At 34.5% G+C, this 20188-nt stretch overlaps 1 protein-coding gene across 1 annotated transcript in view; it reads right to left on the bottom strand.

The window, feature by feature from the left end:
* Positions 1 to 20188, bottom strand: part of AHRR (aryl-hydrocarbon receptor repressor) — a 256083-nt gene that overhangs the window by 3100 nt on the left and 232795 nt on the right. Inside the window, exons 9-10 of the mRNA XM_031946073.1 lie at positions 3937 to 3998; positions 3365 to 3506 (exon numbers count right to left, since the gene is read on the bottom strand). Coding sequence (XP_031801933.1) covers positions 3365 to 3506; positions 3937 to 3998 — 204 coding nt within the window. The remainder of the gene's footprint in view (positions 1 to 3364; positions 3507 to 3936; positions 3999 to 20188) is intronic.

Genomic DNA, 20188 nt, shown 5'->3' with positions numbered 1-20188 from the left:
CTTTTGCCTTTCTTTGTATCCCTGGTTCTTAACATAAGTCCTTCTACATAATTAGCACTTAAAATACTTGTGATTGATTCTAGAGGAGTTACAAAGTTGTTGCCTATATTTATAATGCCCTCTATGTAGCAGATGAAGTTCTTGTTGAATCACTGATTTTGAAGTCAGTTAATAGCAAAGTTTCATCCTGACAAATGTTGGAACTAGGTGTAATAACGATTCCACCATCATGAACAAATTTCACATTTCCACATTATCTAAATGAAAAATAAAAATTGCAACTGATGTAAAAAACATTCTATGTGCTGATTAAAGAAGGTAGTATTCCCTGTGAGTTTTTACTTGAATGATTCACCAAAAATATGAACTGACAACAATGAAAAAATGAAATTGGGTAAGGAAAAGATATGAGGAGATAATTATACTTTACAAACAAACAACACATAAAGGCAACATGAAAATTTTAAGTAGAAGACATATTTAAATGCTGAGCTCCACAAAAATTACAAAAACATCCACCTCAATAATATAAATTACTTTCTTTTGTGTGTGTCTATGTTTTTGTATCCTTATGCATATTAGTTGATAATACAACAATCTAAGAATTAAAATTTCATGATATTGATAAATTAAAAAAACAATTCAATATACATATATGAAAATGCACAATTAGGAATTCTGAATATCCTGTTTTACAACTTTGATAAAATTGGATCTTTTATAATGAAAAGAATAGAACATTGGAAAAGTCTACTCTAAGCTTGACCACAATGAATGTCCCTTGCCCTAAGTCTTTGTTACACTTGTCACTTTTGATTTTCTTATCTATTTTCTTTGGGAAAAAAATGAAGTCAATATAAAAAAATTTTCAAAGAATCAAATAGACTAGAGAGCATCTATTCTCTAATTAGAGACATGTGAACAACTCAACAAAAATTTATTAAGCACATACTATGTGCTACTGTGCTAAATGTTGGGGATAAAAGACAATCCCTGCTCTCACATTCTAATGAGAAAGATAACATGCAAACAACTCTGTGCAAACACTCTGTATAAAGGATAATCAACAAAGGGAAGGTACTTGAATTAGGAAGATTATGGAAAGACTTGCTGTAGAAGGTGAGATTTTATCTGGACCTTACAGGAATCCAGGAGGAAGAGAGGAGGAGATAAAAAATGCCTGGTGTGTCAGGAGATGGAATATTTTGTTTGGGGAATAATAAGAAGGCTCGTATCACAAAGTACATGGGAAGATTGGAGGATAAGCAGACAAAAAAGGGGCAGATGGGGCAGGTTATAAAGAGTTTTGAACTCAAAGGATTTTATCACTGATTCTAGAGGCGAAAAAGAGTCACTGGAATTTCCTCAGTAAAGAGGGGAAGGTGATACAATCATACCTATGTTTTAGGAAGATTGCTTTGACAGATGAGTAAAACCAGTGTCATGAGATTTGTAGCAAGTAGACCAATTATTGAAACAATTTAGCCATTTATGTGATGAGGGTCTGCACCAGAGAAAGGGACATAGGTGAGAGATGTTACAAAGGTAAAATTGCCAGGCTTTTGCAATGTATTTGATATGGGAAATTAGAGTGTGAGCAAAGACACCTAGATTGCAAGCTTGGAGGAGTGCTTTAAATAGTAACAACAAAAGTTAGAAGGTGGGAAAGTATGAGAGAAAAGATGATGAGCTCAGTTTGGAACATGTTGAGTTAATATGGCCATAGACCATCCAGTTTGAGATATCCAGTAGGCAGCTGGAGATATGAGTGTGTAGATGAAAACCCAATGATTTAATGAAATAATGAAAGAGACATAGCACAGTTAAAAAATTATCCTTAAGTTTATATTTCTCTCCCAAAAGTTACACTTTTGCACCAATTACCATTGGTGCTGCAAAGAAACAGACTGTGGTGGGAAAGGGCATAAAAACATCAGTGCTTGGGGAACAAATAGGAATCACCAGCAGGTACTAGGCAGGAGTTAATGTGGAAATTGGAACAGGGACTGAGTACATCCTGACAAAAGTGTACTTAAGCCCATACTTCCTGTGGAGCTCTATGATAGAGTGGGAACCAGGGATTTGAATGTTCATCTATCCTCATGGTACTTCCAGTCTAATAAGAGCAAATATTGCATGATAAGGATATTAGAAAGTTACCATACTAAGTGCTATGTAAGATATAAGTGTGAAAGTCTCACTGAAGTATGGCAGTTGATAAGTTGTATAGGGAAAACACAAAGAATGGGACAAAGAGTCACCAAAAGGTCAGAATTAGGTTACTAAGCCAAAATTTAGAAAAGAGAATAGCAGGCTTAGTTGTTTTAAAATCAATTAATTAATAGTTTTAAATTAAATTAATTGAATTATTTAAAAAAGTAATTGTTTTTAAACAATGATCAGGAACACAGAATACTCAAGATCAGAAACAATGGAAATCAGAGTTGAGAGATGTAGGGAAAGGAAAACATTTGAGGCCCCATAGATTGGAAGAAAGTTAAGGGCAGAGAGGAAGTTGAGAGTTTGAGGGCCTACCTCTTTACTTTTTTGTATTCCCTCATGACTCAACTCAAGTTTCACAGGCTTTTTCCTGAAATTGTGATTTTACTAGGATGAGAAATTACTGAATAAGGAAATTATCAGTGCAGTCTGACTCTCTCTCATAAGACTTTATGGTCTTATTGTAGCTTCTTTGAGATATGAAGTTATTTAGTCAGGAGTCAAAAAAGCCAGCAAGCATCCACTTCCGAACCTGAACCCAAGTGTTCCTGGATTGAGGATAGTTCTCTAAATTATTTTGTATCTGCCTTTCTCACATTTAGAAAGCACTTTAATACATGTTGAATTGAAGGGCCCTGATTTTTAGTAACCTGCTTCTTCACAGATTCATAACAATTACAAAGGAAATATGTACAAATGTATAAATGAAAATGTGTTTGTCTTTCTATAAATGTATTTCAATTTCATTCTAGGAAGGATATAGGTGCATTTACTAATAGCAGTAATGAAGACAAAATGTTTTTGATAAACAAAACTCCATTTGGGAAGACAAGTGAATTTGTGAATCCTCCTACCCTCTCAGACTCAGTCAAACTTGGAGATTACTCATCATTCATCCATCAGTGAGTGTTTGGCCCTGATATAGAGATAGAAAGAGAGATAGAGCTATATTCGTCCATCAGTAAGTGTTTGGCACTGAAATATATATATATATATATATATATCTATATATATATATATATATATATATATATATATTGCTGTGTAGTGCAGTGCAGTGGAGGCCCACTGAGATAAGTGTGGAAATATTTACCAATTCTAATCAATATTCTCAAAAACACCCAAACTTACTTGCCATACATACCTTGCCACTGTCTGTGAGTTTAGGAGATAGTCAGAACAACTACTCCTGTAGAGGAGTTGAGCGTTGGCTTGTACCCAGACCCAATGATCATCATTTGCTTGTACTTTGAACATAGAAACACCATTTTCCCCATTATTCTTTACTATAAAAGTTCAAAGGGAAGAAAATGTTATTACACATACATTTTTCTTAACATCGCTCTTCTCCCCTATTCTGGACAATCACAAATATACTTAATTTCTACTACTATTTTACTTTTCAAGCTATAAAGAAATGTGAAGGTCACAATGTATAGCCGTAATAATTATCCACTTCAAAGGTGGGAGGGAAATTTTCCTTCCCCATAGAAACATAAATAGAACCATTGTCTTTTTTGCTCTCCCTTGTTCCAACAGTACAAAAAAATTAGAGTCTCTTGCAATTATTATCCAATAATAAAAGATTGCAAAAAATCACAGAACAGAAATGTGCATGAGAGAGGAGTTTCTTTGTCTATGAAAAAGGTCTAGGTAAACAATTATAAACATATTTGCTGTTTTCTAGAATAAAATATAGAATTGTAAAAATTATACCTCCTTGGTAATGTGTTCTTCCTTGTGGTTCAGATTCACATAGACCTGCAGTAGCTTTTGCTCTGTGAAAAAAAGAAAACATTGAAGCATTTTGTTAATAAAATAAGTGACAAATGCAGAAATTCACAACAGAGACAATTTAGAAAAATGGACTAATATTCTTTTTTTTGACTATGTTTTTTGAAAGTGGTTAAAAAAGCTAGATAGTTGGCCTTGGGCAAAAAAAACCAATTAATTATGATTTTGTGGTTTCATAAGTGGAATACTCTACTACTACTCTAACTCTAAGCTGGATCATAGTATCATCTCACATAAAGAAGCATGTGGAATAATAGTTGTAGAATATATACTTCCTTGCATATAGTAGGTCTTTGTTTGTTAAATATAATGGGAAACTGGGGCTGAAATTGTGATTTTATCTTTCCAAGGAATCTCCAGGTAAGAAAACCTCCCCTTTTCAATGTAGATTGGCACCTTCTCTGTAACTTAACACTCTTAGTCATCTAAAGCCTTGATAAAGTAAATGTCTTGTCACTTAATCAGTACATCTGACATCTGGTGGATGAACCCTGATTTTCCTGGCTAGATAACACTTATTCCCTAAAATAACACTGTTATCCTGTGCTATCCACTGGAGGGCAGTGAAGCTCAACTTTTAATTTCTTAAGTGGAAGTTTTTTGGAGAATTTCCTTTATTTTGTTTATGAAAGATGGAAAAAAACATAGAAAGAATCATTTGAATTTTTAATTACAAAAATTACAAAGCAAGAAAATAAAAGGTAAGATAAAATCACTAATAAGAAAATTTAAAGACATTTCATATAAAAATTAGAAATGGGAAGGAAAATATAGATAAAAATATTTTTTAAAAAAGTATTAAGATTTCCTGAGCACCATTTTTTATTAGGGATTTTTTGTTGTTTCTCCTAGCCATATTTCTGCAAATCAAGGAGAGGAATTAACCCCGTTTTATGAAGAGAGCTGGGAAGAATAAAAGAAGAGAAAGAGAGAAAGCTTGGGTTTCATAAGCTTATACAAAAAAACCAAAGACAGGAACAAAAAAAGAAAGATAGAAGTGAAAAGGAAAGGATAGACAATATCTAAGAATATAAAACATAAACATAAAAAATAAACAGTTTAAAATTAATGTCTTATACTTATATATTATTTATATGAAATGTATATGTGTGTTTGTGTGTAATACACATATATACCTCCACCTTTTGTGATTCAATCAATTTAAGGAATTCTGCTTTGAAATGCTCTCTACCAATGTAGATCAACCCATATAAAGTATACATATATGTACACTTTTTCATGTACAAGTTTATGTGTACTTTTTGGCATGTTTTAACATCCATAATTTTATTTATTCATTATGATAGCCTTCATGGGGTTTGGGCAGAAGAAGGAAATGTTATTAACCAGGGCAAATAATGGTTAGTCCAACTAGAAAAAGGACTAGGAAAAAATAAAAAAAAACTATTTTAAAAGATAAAAAATAAAAGGATTATTGCTTATGTTTAAAAAAAAACGAGTGAGAAAATGGAGGAAAAAATGAAAAAGTAAGGATTTTCTTAGAAAAATATTAGAAATAATTTCTGATAAAGGCTTCATTTCTCAAATATCTTGAGAAATGAATCAAATTTATAAGAATACAAGTCATTCCACACACTTAGAATCACAAAAAAACCAATGTCAGAGTTCTTAGTATTTTAAGAATGACACACGATTGAAGGTTAGCCTGAATGATGGTATTATACACAGTGCTTTTTTCTAGGAGTTGGCAAGGGAACAATTGTTCAACTTTCCTGTCATAATACTATGTTTTTTCCTGACTTAATAGTAGTTTACTTAGTTCTGTTACATGTAATGATGATTTTCAACATTCATTTTTATAAGATTTTGAATTCCAAATTTTTCTACCTCCCTTTTCTTTCCATCCCTCCCTAAGACAGCAAGCAAACTGATATAGTTTACACATATACAATTATGTTAAACAATTCCACATTACTCATGTTGCGAGATAAGAATCATACAAGAAAGAAAAAACAAAACAAAATGTGAAACTAGTATGCTCTGATCTGTATTCAGATTCCACAGTTCTTTCTCTGGACATGTATAGCATTTTCCATTATGAGTCTTTTGGAATTATCTTGGGTCATTGTATTACGTGAAGTTGCTGTCAAGTATTACAGTTGATCATCACACCATGCTGTTATTATGTACCAATGTTCTCCTGGTTCTGCTCATTTCACTCAGCATCAATTTATGTAAGTATTTCCAAGTTTTTCTGAAATCTGCCTGCAAATCATTTCTTATAGAATATAAGTATCCCATTACACTCATATATCACAACTAGTTCAGCTATTTTCCAATTAATAGGCTTCTGTTCAATTTCCAATTCTTTATTACTACAAAAATAAAGGCTATAAATATTGCATATGTTGATCCTTTTCCTTTTTTATGATCTAAAAATGCATTTAATATTTCTATCATTCTGCATTTGTTTGTAAAGATTTTATATCCTAATATATAGTCAATTTTTGTATAGGTGCCATATATCACTGAGAAAAATGTATATACCTTTCTATCCCCATTCAATTTTCTTCAGAGATATATCTAACCTTTCTAAAATTTTAGTCCTCTCCTTTTTTATTTTCTGGTTAGATTTATCTGGTTCTGAGAGAGAAGGTTGAGGATCCCTACTAGAATAGTTTTGCTGTCTATTTTTTCCTGCAATCCACTTAACTTCTCTAAAATTCGGATGCTGTATCACTTGGTACATATATTTAGAATTGGTATTACTTCACTGTCTATGGTATTTTTTAACAATATGTTTTTTCCTTGTATCTTTTAATTAGATCTATTTTTGTCTTTGCTTGTCTGAAATCAGGATTGCTATCTCTGCTTCATTTTCTTTATTTTAGCAGAAGCATAATTATTCTGCTACTTTTCACTTTTACTTTGTGAGTATTTCTGTGTTTCAATTGTTTCTTGTAAACAACATACAGTAGGATTCTAGTTTTGAGTTTGCTCTGCTGTCCACTTTCATTTTATAGGAGAATTCATGCCACTCACATTCACAATTATGTTTACTGTGTATTTCCCGCCATCCTATTTTCCCCCATTTATACTTTTCTCTCTCCTTTCATCCTGTCCCTCCTCACAGTTGTTTTGCTTTTCACCATCCCCTCCCTCAATCTTCCATCTTCTTTAAAAATCCTACCAATTTTTCTTTCCTCTTTCCCTTCCTATTTCCCTAGATGGTAAGATAAATTTCTATACTTAACTGAGTGTGTATGTCATTCTCTCTTTGAACCAAATCCAAAGACAGCAATGATCATCCCCTCCATTCTTTCCCTCTACTCTAGTAAGTCTTTTGATCCTCTTCATGTGATGTAATTTAGTTTGTTCTTCCTCCTTCTTTCCTCTTTCTCTATACAATCCTTGTTTCATCCTTAAATGTTTTATATCATCACATCAAAGTTAACTTAGACTCACACCCTTTATCTATGTACACTCCTAACTGTCCTAATGGAGATATAGTTCTCAAGAGCTACAAGTATCACCTTCCTGTGCAGGGATGTAAACAGTTTAATCTTACTGAATAACATGATGGTTATTTTCTTTTTCCTGGTTACCTTTTAATGTTTCTCTTGAGTTTGAATTTGAAGACTGAATTTTTTGTTTAGTTCTGGTCTTTTCATCAGGAAAGTTTGAAAGTTCCCAATTGCAATGAATTTCCCATCTTTTCTCCTGAAATATGATGCTCAGTATTGCTGAGGAGTTGATTCTTGCTTGTAATCTAATATCTACTTTGTTTTCTGGAATATCATATTCCAAGCCCTTCTGATTCTTTTATATAGCCGCTGCTAAGAGTTGTGTAATCTTGATAGTGGTTCCTTGGTATTTGAATTGTTTCTTTCTGGCTGCTTGCAGTATTCTATTTGATCTGATAATTCCGGAATTTGGCTACAATATTTCTTGTAGTTTTCATTTTAGAATCTCTTTCAGGAGGTGATAAGTGCTTTCAATGACTATTTTACTTTGTGATTATAGGATAGCAGAGTAGTTTTTCTTGAAATTTTTTTGAAAGATGCTGTCCAGGTTCTTTTTTTTTCCTGTGGCAATTGGGTTTAAGTGACTTGCCCAGGGTCGCATAGCCAGGAAGTGTTAAGTGTCCAAAGCCAGATTTGAACTCAAGTCCTCCAGACTTCAGGGTTAATCCTCTATCCACTACACCAACTAGCTGCCCCCAGATTTTTTTTTTTAAATCATACCTTTTAGGTAATCCAATAATTCTTAACTGCTATCTCTTGGATCTATTTTCCAACTTGTTTAGTATTTTTCCCCAATGAGGTATTTTATATTTTCTTCCATTTTTTCATTTTTTAAATTTTGTTGCACTGATTCTTGATGTTTCATAGTGTCACTAATTTCTACTTGTCCAATTCTATTTTTTCTCTTTCTAAAACAACTTATTTAAAATTTAAATTCAAAATAGAAAAAAGAAAAATGTAGAAAAAGAAAAAAGAAACGATTGCTGTGTTCACAGCAGAATGAGTAGATTCAAAATATGAGACAATAAATTTCCATTTCAAGACAGTCTATATAATAAATAGCACAAGGAGTGTTCAGAGCTTTTCAATATTTTCTTGCCTTCTTTGTACATTTACTTTTTTTCTTTGCTATGTACTTTTTATTTTATCATATATATGTACATTCATATATATCTATGTAAGATCATATCGTGTTCTGTTTCTCTGAAGGTGGATAACATCATCTTTTCTAAGTCCAATTCTTTCCAAATTTTTCTAAATCCACCAACTCTTCATTTCCTACAAAACAGCAATATTCCAACCTTACACTCTCTAGTTATTTTAGATAGTCTAAAACAATATTGACTAATATTGCTGACATATAGTGTAGTTTTCCTAATTTTCTTTTTTGATTAAATCTATTTTAGCTTTAATTTTGAGATCCATGACTGCTACCTCTTCTTTTCTTTTTCTAATAAATTATACTTCTGATCTAATTATTTTTATGTTTGTGAATATCTCATTTCTTATCCCTGATGAGTCCTCTACTCCTATCTGTTACTTTGCCTTGCTATTATTTAATCTCCCTTCTGGTCAAAGATCTCTTCTTATCCTCTCCCCCATCCTTTCCCTCCCTCTTTATCCCATTCCCATTAATCTACATACCTTATCCCATTCTCATTAGTCTACACACCCTTGTAAAACTCTTATCCTATTCCCTTCCCCTCTTATTTCTTTGCTTATTTATTAGACGGTTATATCCGTGTGTGTGTGTGTGTATGTGTGTGTGTGTGTGTGTGTGTGTATTTATGTATTGTTTCCCTCCTGATGTGAGTAGGATTTCAGAACTTTCAATCCTCCTCTCCAACTAATTTTGTATAAGTTCTGGCTCTTGCACCTCATTCAAATATTATAATTACCCTTTTTATCTTTTCCTACATCGTTCTGATTTTTAGAATCTTGTCATACTCATTTCTATTCTAATCTTTCTTTTGAACTACCCAATTACTAATCACAATATTGGGCATATATAAAACAAAAACAATTTGTTTTTATTGAGTTCTTTGAAATTAGACTTTGAACCGTATATATTTCTCTTGAATCTTTATGTCAAATTTTCTATTAAGTTCAGGTCTTTTTGCAGCAAAAATCCTTAAAATATGACAATTCACTGAATATCCTTTTTTTCCATTCAGGATCAAGTTTAATTCTGCTGGGTATGATATTGTTGGCTGCAACCTTAGTTCTTTCAATCTTTAATATATAGTACTCCAAGATCTGTAGACTCTTATTGTAGCTCCTGATAGTTTTTGTGTAATTCTAATTGTGGCTCCAGCATATTTGAATTGTATTTTTTATTGCTGTTTGCTATTGTTATTGCTTGTAAAATTTTCTCTTTGATCTGGGTATTTCAAAATTTATTAATGATATTTCTATATGGTTTCTTTATAGGATCTCTTTCAGATGGTGATCAGTATTTTTTTTTTCTACTTTTCTCTCTTGTTCTAATACTTCAGGACAATTTTCTCTAATTATTTCTTGTATTTTTGTATCAAGATTCTTCTTTTCATCATAGCTTCCAGGTAATCCAATTATTCTTGTTTTTTCTTCTTTTGTTTTCCAAATCTGTTGGGCCAAGTCTTAACTTCAACCCAACTAGCCCCAAGGCTCACTACTTGCTGTTAGAGTGTAACTAGCCTGGAAGTACTTACATTTCACAAGGGCCAAAACTCAATCCTGGTGATCTTCTGATTATTCTAGGAGAAGCTCTATTCTGCCCCAATTCTCATTTGCTTTTAGCACTCTATATTCATTTTGAGGAACAATTTTCTCTTGTTTTGGGAAATCTGGTGAGCTTGAAATTTTCTGATCTATTCTGCCATCTTCAAGAATTCTCTCTCCCCCATTCTAATTTTTAAGAAATTATTTTCTTCAGTTAGTTTTTGTACCTCCTTTTCCATTTGGCTAATTGTATTTTTTAAGGAATTGCTTCCCTTTGAACCCGGCAACAGCAATCTTATACAATGATCAATTCTGATGAACGTGACTTTTTCCAACAATGAGATGATTAAGGCCAGTTCCAATGATCTTGTGATGAAGAGAGCTATCTACATCCAGAAAGAGGACTGTGGGAACTGAGTGTGGATCACAACATAACATTCTCATTCTTTTTGTTATTGTTTGCTTGCTTTTTGTTTTCTTACTCATTTTCTTTCCTTTTTTTGATCTGATTTTTCTTATGCAACAAGATAATTGTATACATATGTTTACATATGTTGGATTTAACATATATTTTAACATGTATAGCATATATTGGATTACTTGCCATCTAGAGGAGGGAATGAGGGAAAGAAGAGGAAAATTTGGAACACAAGGCTGTGCAAGGGTCAATGTTGAAAAATTATTTGAACATATGTTTTGTAAATAAAAAGCTTTAATAAAAAAAAGGAATTGCTTTCTTAAGTCAAGTTTTGTTCTTCCTTTTCCAAACTGATGACTTTTTTGCATGATTCTTAAAAAAAACTTATTTTTTCCCAATTTTTCTTCTAACTCTCATTTAATTTTTAAGTCATTTTTGAGCTCTTCCAAGAAGCCTTTTTGATCTTGAGACTAATTTATCTTCCCCTTTGAGGTTTTGATCTTCTCTGTTTCCATAATATCTTACAATGGTCAAGGCTCTTCACATTTTTCCTTATTTATTAGCCTATTTTATGACTTTTAAAATTGAGTTCTGCTCCTGGGGCAAGGAGTATTGTCCCAAGCTTCTTGTGCTGGGGACCAGTGGCCTGATCATTGGTTTTCTACACTAGGACCTTGGGTCCTGTCCACTTGCCAACTATATTGAATTGGGTAGGCTTAGTTATACCTGTTATGCCAGGGGCTGGCAGTTTGCCTTCTGCTCCGGGGCTGGAGGTCTCAGTACTATTAGTCTGCTAAGTCAAGATCAAGGGGCTTTGGTTGCTGGTCTATACTATACCTAAGAACCTCCCACTGGCTTCCTCAGACACCACTTGCCCTGAGCTGTGTTTACCTTTATCCAAGTGAGACAGACATTTCCTGAAGTCGTTCTAAGTTATCTTAAGCTTGAAAATTATTTCCCTCTACCTTTTTATAGGTATTATCATTCCAAAATTTGTTTAGAGGCCTGATTTAATATTGTTTCTGAGAAAACTGAGAAGAGCTCAGGCAACTTCCTAGCTTTTCTCCACAATCTTAGCTGTACCTTCTAAATTGCTTTACATTATAGCAAAACTGACCAATGAAGGTATGGGCTCTATTCTAAAACACCTTTACTTTTCTGAGTTCATTCCTCAAGAATCCCAGAACTGGAATTTAAACACATTTAAAACAGAGGCAGAGAGGGAAAACCTGACGGCATTACAGGAAAAAAGCTCAGTACTTTGGAAGATATTAATATAGTCTAAAAGCCATTCTTTTAAGTGTAATATGGAATGATTATGGTCTTGACAATGCTCTCCTGTACATATATCAATAGCAATATCAAGGAAGATGTCCAGAAAGAAGTAGAGATTGAGGGGATGCACATCAATTAGAGAATGGCTAAACAAGTTCTAGTATCTTATTGCTATAAAATACTATTGTGCTATAAGAAATGATGAGCTTTCATTTGATGAGCATCATTTCAAATGATGGTTTCAGAAAAATCTCGGAAGATTTATATAAACTGATACAAAGTGAAGTAAGCAAAAGCAGGTGAACATTGTGCACAGTTACAGCAACAAAATGGTGATCAATTGTGAAAGATTTAGTGATTCTAATAGGTTGGTTGTACTTCATACTTGAAGAGGAACAAAATGACATCACTATGTTAGAGTTGAATTACAGTGTGACTCTAATCAATACAATGATCCAAGACAATTCCAAAGGACTCATGACAAAAAAATGCTCTCCACCTCCAGAGAGAAAACCAATGAGTTCTTAGTAGAGATTGAAGCATACTTTTTTCATTTTCTTGCTTTTTTTTTTTTTTTTTTACAACATGGCTAATGGAAATGTGTTTCGCATGACTTTATATGTATAAATGATATCATATTACTTCCTTTTACAATGGCTGGGAGAGGGACTAGAGAGCAGAGAATTTGGAATGTGAATTTTTAAAAATAAACTTAAAAATAAATAAAATTTCTAAAAAGAGAAGAGAGAAAGATGCCCAGATTTACCTGGGCATATAAATTTAAAAGATAATATCAGCAAGTTTCCAAGCTACATGTCTCAAAGGTCAAGGTACAATAAATGCATTTAAATTGGATGAGCTGCCTGAAGGCAAAACCCAAATAATCAAGTTTTTTTCTTTGGTTATTGGTTTCAGATTCTCCCAAGTTTCCAAATTAGTGGTTTTGGAAAATACTTTATGGAGAAAGGAGAGCTAATAATGCAAACAGAAACTTACTGGGATGAGAACTGAGAAACTGGAAGCTATGAAGGAAAAAACTCAGAAGAACATGCCAAAGAAACTAGAGATCCAGCACAGAGATTCTGAGTCATCTGTTGAATCCTATTAGTGAAGGGGATAGCAGGGTTAGGATTTATGGTGGGATTATTGATATTACTTTATCTATACATACCATACTATGATTTAGAAGATTTTTTTTGTTTTGTTTTGTTTTTTAGTTTTTCCTCACAACCACCCTCTGCATTAGTGTGATACATATACTGTGAGAACAGGTATGTCTCAGAACTCTAGGTAACTCAGATTATAAATTGCAGGAAATTTTGCCTTCTTTGGTAGAGGTGGTTTCCTCACTTGGATGATTCCCATGACACTCAGATCACAGGTACAGACCCTATCCCACAGAATGTCAGAATTGGAAAGAACCTTGGAGTTCATAGTCCAACCCTCTCCAATTACTGATGGGAAAACTAACACAGGCAAAATAATCTGCCCAACATCACATAGCTAATTAATGGCAGTGTCGAGGCTAGAACACAACTTCCTTACTCTTAAACCCAATCTTCTTTCTACTTTACTGTTCCTGTTACTCTTAGTAGAGCAAGAATTACTAAAGAAAATACCTCACCAGTGACATGGTATTATAAATATAAACTACCTGTACCTATAAACTTCCCAAAGTGAATGTATAAAGGCTTAAAAAAATGGCTTAGGATGCCTGACTGGAAGAAATGCTCCACTGTTAATACCTATGGAATACAGAAAGGAGAAATGTATTCAGAACAGAGGTTCCTGATTTTTAAGTTGGGTGGTAGGATTATGAAAGCCTTTCACAGTCCGCAGTAGGACAGCCCTGGGCCAAATTTCCTAGAGATCCTTCAAAGCCAGCACTTTGATTGTCTTGCATTATACTGCAATACAACCCACATGAGGAATGACTTCAGATTCTGGTCATTCTTTTTGACCATTCATTGATCCAAATCACTTGCATGCCATGGCATCATCCCTCTGATGTACTAAATGATGTATATTTGAGAGCACTAAAGATAAAAACAATAACCATCGAATAAAACTGATTGCAGATGAGAGAAAATACAAAATACAAAGGAGGATGAGGAGGGGAAACTTATACTCGTGCCTTAAGAAGAACCTTTCTTAGCCAATTTTTTTTTTTTTTTTTTGCAGATGATAAGATGAATTAGACAATTTGAAGATTAACTGAAATGAGAACTTCAGCAAAGTTGCAGGATATAAAATGAAATCACATAAATGACAGAATGTGAAAAATACTTGGAAATAGAGTTACCAAGATACACCCTCTAACTCTATGAATAAAAGAGACCCAGCTCAATAGTTGTGTCAATTTCCCTCATCATAGCTCAATGAGACTGTTATTATGAATTTTATTCCATTATGCAGATAAAAAATTCAGACTCAAGATGGTTTAAATTATCTGCTCACAGTCACAATGGTTTGTAAGCTATGGAGCTGGGAACTGATCCTGGGTTTTTAGATACTAAGATATATGCACTTTCTATTGTATTCCATTGTAAGGGAAACATGTTGTACTTATGTACATATATAATGTGTATATATATATATATATATATATATATACACAGCTAGTTTAGATATACATGCACATATGCATATCTTTGTATATGAATACACACTACACACTGTATACAGTACATAAATTTATACACATACAAATTTGTTTATACATAAACTCATGTATGTTTGCATATATATATATATAATATATATACACACATACACACACATATACATATATATTTATGTACATGAAGTAGAATAACCAGCCTGTCTTTGTATAGTCGGACTAGAAAGATCTAATGATAAAATTAGGTAAAATGAATTTATCTATCCCTTTGAGCTCCTTAGGTCCCATGTTCTAAACTGAACCTAGATTTTTCCAACTCTCCTCCCTTTATATTATAAATCTGGGTTTTGCAGACTGTTGCAACTTTTCCTATTCAAAGAACCAAGGTTCACAGATAAACATTTTTTTGTTATTGTTCTTCTGGACTTGTGATTTCATCAAGTACAGGGAATTCCTGGTGAGAAAACTCTCTTTACCAAAACAGTTCAGCCAAACAAACAATGCCTGCTCAAGACTGTAAGAATTTAATTGTTTCATCTACAAACTCATGCAATTAGTAGAGGCCAAAAACATGAGCTGAATCTACTTCTTCTTGATTTCTTGTTAGACCTGCCCAGCTATTACTTTGTGCTACTTCTGTTTGATACTGCTATAAGGAAATACTATGAAGAAAATGAAATTAAGGATTGAAAGATTAAAAAATCTTTTCATAAACTGTGGCTGCAAAAGGTAAGAAGAAAGTTTTTAGCTCAATATGCTTTAGAGTTCTGGATTCATAACTAGAATAAAAAAACATGAGTGAAACCTCAAATATGTCTGGCCTCATCCCGTCTCATTGTTTATTTCTCTACATAGTTGGAAAATACTACTTATATGAATAAATACCATACTTCAAACATCAGTCAGGAAATATTTGTCTATATAATGCCAAATTAACCCATAGCCATTTAACTTATGGATTTGAATAAGTTTATTTTGTTTTTTAAAGAAAAAAATCAAGGCCATTCCCTTCTTCTGCATAACCCAATATTGAGAGACCTTCTGCCACTGGCTTTTCCCCAACTTGCCTCTCATAATGAAATGGCCATACTCTTTACCAAACCCTTTGCTTATTGCTTATTTTTGCTTATTCAAATAATCCTATTCCATCTCTTTTCCTCCAACAGATTTCTCCCTCAGTCATCCCCACTTTTTCACTTATCTTCAATCTTTCTCCCTCTACTGGCCCATTCCTTACTGCCTACAAATATGTCTAGTTCTACTTTTATCCTGAAAAAAATCATCCTCTTTGTAGATAATCTTCTTGAAAAGGTCATCCACAATTGGGACCTCCACTTTTGCTTCTCTCTCCCTTTTCTCAGTCCTTTTACAATCTGGCTTCCAACATCATCATTCCACCAAAAAACCTTCTCTCTAACTCACCATATCCAAGCTGTTGCCAAGACTTGTCACCTCTGCAACATCTGAATACTTCTCTCCTCTGATACTGCTCTGGTGCATTATCTCACACCTGGATTACTGCAATTACCTGCCTGCATCAAGCCACTTTTTTTAAAATTACAATAACACTAATCTTCCACGAACAAGACATTTCGTCTATCAGCATTCTCTTTGGCTGTTCTCCATGCCTAGAATGCTCCCCTTACTCCACTCCTTCTACTGACCTCCTTTGGCTTCCTTTAAGTCCTAATTAAAACTCCACCTGTAGGAAACTTCCCAAACCCTTCATAACACCAGTGCCTTCCCTCTATTAATTATTTCCCATTTATTCTATATATAGCTTATTTGTACATATTTATCTATATGATGTTTCCCTCATTAGATATAAACTCCTTGAGGACAGAGAAGTTTTGGGGGGGCTTTTTGCCTCTTTTTATATGTGCCTAATGTATAATAGGGGGTTAATAAATATCTGTTGATTGATTAAAAGTGTCTATTTGCATCAATAAAAATATTTGAAAATGGCTATGAGAAGTTAATTCAGATGGAGTGCTACTTACTACTTAGATAGCCATGTATAGTTAGAAAGATTTTCCTGGGGAAGACTGACAATATTCAGAAATTAGTAGAGTCAGAGATTCTATGGAGCCTGCAAATTCTTTATCAGTCCCTCTACAATGATCAATGTAGATCAATTACAATGGCTGTAACCACATTTATCAGTGTCAGATTTTGATGCCAGACCATTATGGGTGGGGAGGATATGCTGTTAATGTGTAATGTCTACTTCAGAATATTTTCTGATTGTTTTTAATTACTGCAAGCTGGTAAACTGCACCCTGGGGAAGGGAAGGAGGGGATGTGAGCCATATGAAGCATGATGAGGGTAGTGAAGTTGTTAAACTCAACAGGATGAGAAGAGGGGCAGGTATTCAATTGCCTGTTAATCCTAAGGGAAATATGCCTTCTCAGTTTCCCACTCTAAGAATAGGCCACTTACAGGGGAGGGGGCAAAACAAGAAGGGAGCTTCTGTCTTGGCAAGTCTTCTGTTGGAAGAAGCATGTGATAAAATCAGGATTAGCCAAGTAGCCACAGAGTCCTGTTCTCAAATTCTGAGCCACATGGCTGCTTCGAGGATAGAGCAGTAAGTAGATCCAGGATATGATAATGTGGGGGAAAGTAGCTACTACTTTCAGATCAAGTGAATTTGGCTTTAAAAGATCAACTAGAAAAACAGAAGAGACAAGTGGAGAAGAAGGGGAAAAGAAGAGAAAAGAAAAATGAAGGGTAAGAGGAAGAAGAAGAAAATGAAGATAGGAAGAAAGGGGGAGGAAAGAGAAAGGGAAAGAGGGAGAGGAGGGAGAGAGTGACACAAAGAGAAACAGAGATACAGAGAAGCAGAGAGAGAAAGAAAGAGAGAGAGAGAGAGAGAGAGAGAGAGAGAGAGAGAGAGAGAGGAGAAGGATAGAGAGGGAGGGAGGGAAAGAGAGAAGAGAGGAAGAGAGGAGGAAGAGAAAAAGAAGAGAAGAGAGGAGGAGGAGGAGCAGGAGGAGGAGGAAGGAGAAAGAGGAAGAGGAGGAGGAGGAGGAAGAGGAGGAGGAAGAGGAAGAGGAGGAGGAAGAAGAGGAGGAGGAGGAAGAGGAGGAGGAAGAAGAGGAGGAGGAGGAGGAGGAGGAGAAGAAGAAGGAGAAGGAGGAGGAGGAGAAGAAGAAGGAGAAGGAAGAGGAGAAGGAGGAGGAGGAGGAGAAGGAGAAGAAGGAGAAGAAGGAGAAGAAGGAGAAGAAGAAGAAGAAGAAGAAGAAGAAGAAGAAGAAGGAGAAGAAGAAGAAGAAGGAGAAGAAGAAGAAAAAGAAGAAGAAAGGAAGGAAGATGAAAGAGAAAAAAACAGAGATGGAAAGAGAAAAAGAGAGAGAAGCAGAGAGAAAGAGAGAGAAAAAAGAGGGGGAGAGGGAGGGAAGGAAGGAAGGAGAGAATAAGAGAGAAGAATAGGAGGGAAAAAAGAAGAGAGAAGGAGAAGAAGAAGGAGGAAGAGGAGGAGGAGAGGGAGAAGGTGTGCTTAAGCCCTGAGATTTTTCAGATGTGCAGTGAGGGAATTAAAGGCACAAAAACGTAGGGAGGAGATAACTTGGAAAGCCAAAGCAGGAAAAGCCTTTTTTGTCTAAGAGCTAATAGGAAGGAAAAGGGAAAACATTTCCAGGCCCATGGCCAACTAATCATGGATGAGGGAGGCACAGACCTGAATTTCATGAAGAAAAATAGAAGAGGAGGGGTTTTAGGATACAGGTACCCTTCCACAATTCATCCAAAGCCCTGGGTTCCCCAATACAGACCTGAGGAGCAAAAGAAACAGATTCTGGAAGGTGGAGAAATCAACAACCTTGTTAAATCATATCTACCAACTTTGGAAAATCAGATTTAAAAAGATAATGCAAAAAATATGGATGAAAATATTTGTGTCCTTGGTAGGAAATAGCCTTTAACACAGCACTGGGTATACAATACACACTTAATAAATGTTTATTAACTAACTGGAGCTTTACTCCAGAGCACCTACATTTAAAGGGCATAAGAGGTTCAATAATTTGGTTTTTCAGCAGATAGAAATAACTAGTTTAGAACCTAGTTAAAAAGAATTAACTAAAACAAATGTATCCATCTATATTAATTCCCTTTCTGGCTCAAAAGAATTAATACAAATTGACTGTAGGTTGCATTTAGTGTTGCTTACTCCAAGAACTAAAGTTGCTAGTGCTCTGGTGACATGTCAACCTCATACCTAAACTTTGAACATGGAAAGCAGCATGATACTGTTAAAAGAGCATTGACTCCAGTCAGAGCATCTGATTTAAATCTTGCCCTAATGTTGGCTACCTGTGTGACCTCAGGACATCTACCCTTGCCCTCAGTTTTCTTATATGTGTAAGAGAAGCTGAACTAAGTAGTTAGTAAGGTCCTTTCCAGTTCTTAATCGATGATCTATCATTTTAGTTTGCTATAATTACTTATTTTCTCATTTGTGCTTAATCTTTGGCCAATAAAAAATTTCTTTTGATCCTCTTCTCAGACTAAAGAGAGGCAAAAGAAGGAAGCATACAATGGCAGAGACATGCTTCTTTTTACCACCAGGACTCATCTGATTACACAAGCCCTCTTCTCTCAATTTTATTCTCACTTGATGTCCCCTATTACCAGACCAAGAGAATATAAGTATTTGCCTACCCCATAGCAGACATGGATAGAGAGCTTCCTTACTCCCACTGATTTCCGTTAGAACTAAATACAAATGAGACTAGAAGAAAAAGAGAATGGTTGATTTCTTTAATCACTACCTCATTCCTATTAGGTCCCCCTCTGGGAATTATTATTATTATTATTAATTATTATTACTGGTAAGGGTGGTAGGAATTAATTGGTGTTAAAATATCTTATCCAGGGTCACACAGTTACTGTTTGAGGCTGGATCTGAACTGATGACTTTCTGACTATCAAGATAGGGGCTCTACCTATTGTACCAACTAACTGTCCCTAGGAATGTTTTAAAGTATATCCTATGGGCATCTGGCTACTTTCATAGACTAGTAAGGAGTCCACAAAAGGCTCTGAGGAAATGAAAATAGACTATGAATAGTTGCGCTCATTTTAACTGAAAAAATTCTCCCTAGAATTAGTGTGGAATTGAATAAACTGGAAATTCAAACCTCTGTAACCATTACCTCACAGCCATGTCAAATTGCAGAGTTAACAGTGTATCTAGCTTTTTGACTTAGCTGTCCAAATTTGTAATTTACCACTTAAACATAAATATTTAGTAAAAATTCAATTTGGATTTAGAAACTTCAGGAAAACCACCCGGATTGGCTCCCAAAGTCCTGAATCCCCTAATGAGTCCATAGCCATTCAGTTTGGCTACCTGTCCTAAGCTCCAGCTTCCTCCAAGATATGCTCTACGACAGCATGAGAAGAAGGTTACTGCCATATCAGACCACTCTCCCAGGAGGGAGAGGAGAATCTTACTGCTTTTCTAAGTATTGAGATGGCACAGAAGAATTATATGTAAATCTGTAGTGAAGTCAAAATAGGGGTGCCAAGAAATGTAGGGATGGATGAAATTCAGTGCTAGTTATCCTGGAAATAAAGTAAAACATAAAGGGGATTTATGAGAAAGAGAAGGGATTGAACAAGTAAATGTCCAAAATAGGAGGAATTCAGATTGCAAGCTGAAGCCTTGGAAACCC

The sequence above is a fragment of the Sarcophilus harrisii genome, chromosome 1 (genome assembly GCF_902635505.1).
Source record: "Sarcophilus harrisii chromosome 1, mSarHar1.11, whole genome shotgun sequence".
Lineage (NCBI taxonomy): Eukaryota > Metazoa > Chordata > Mammalia > Dasyuromorphia > Dasyuridae > Sarcophilus > Sarcophilus harrisii.
The sequence above is the reverse complement of the archived record's forward strand: the minus strand, read 5'-3'. Positions and strand labels throughout refer to the sequence as shown.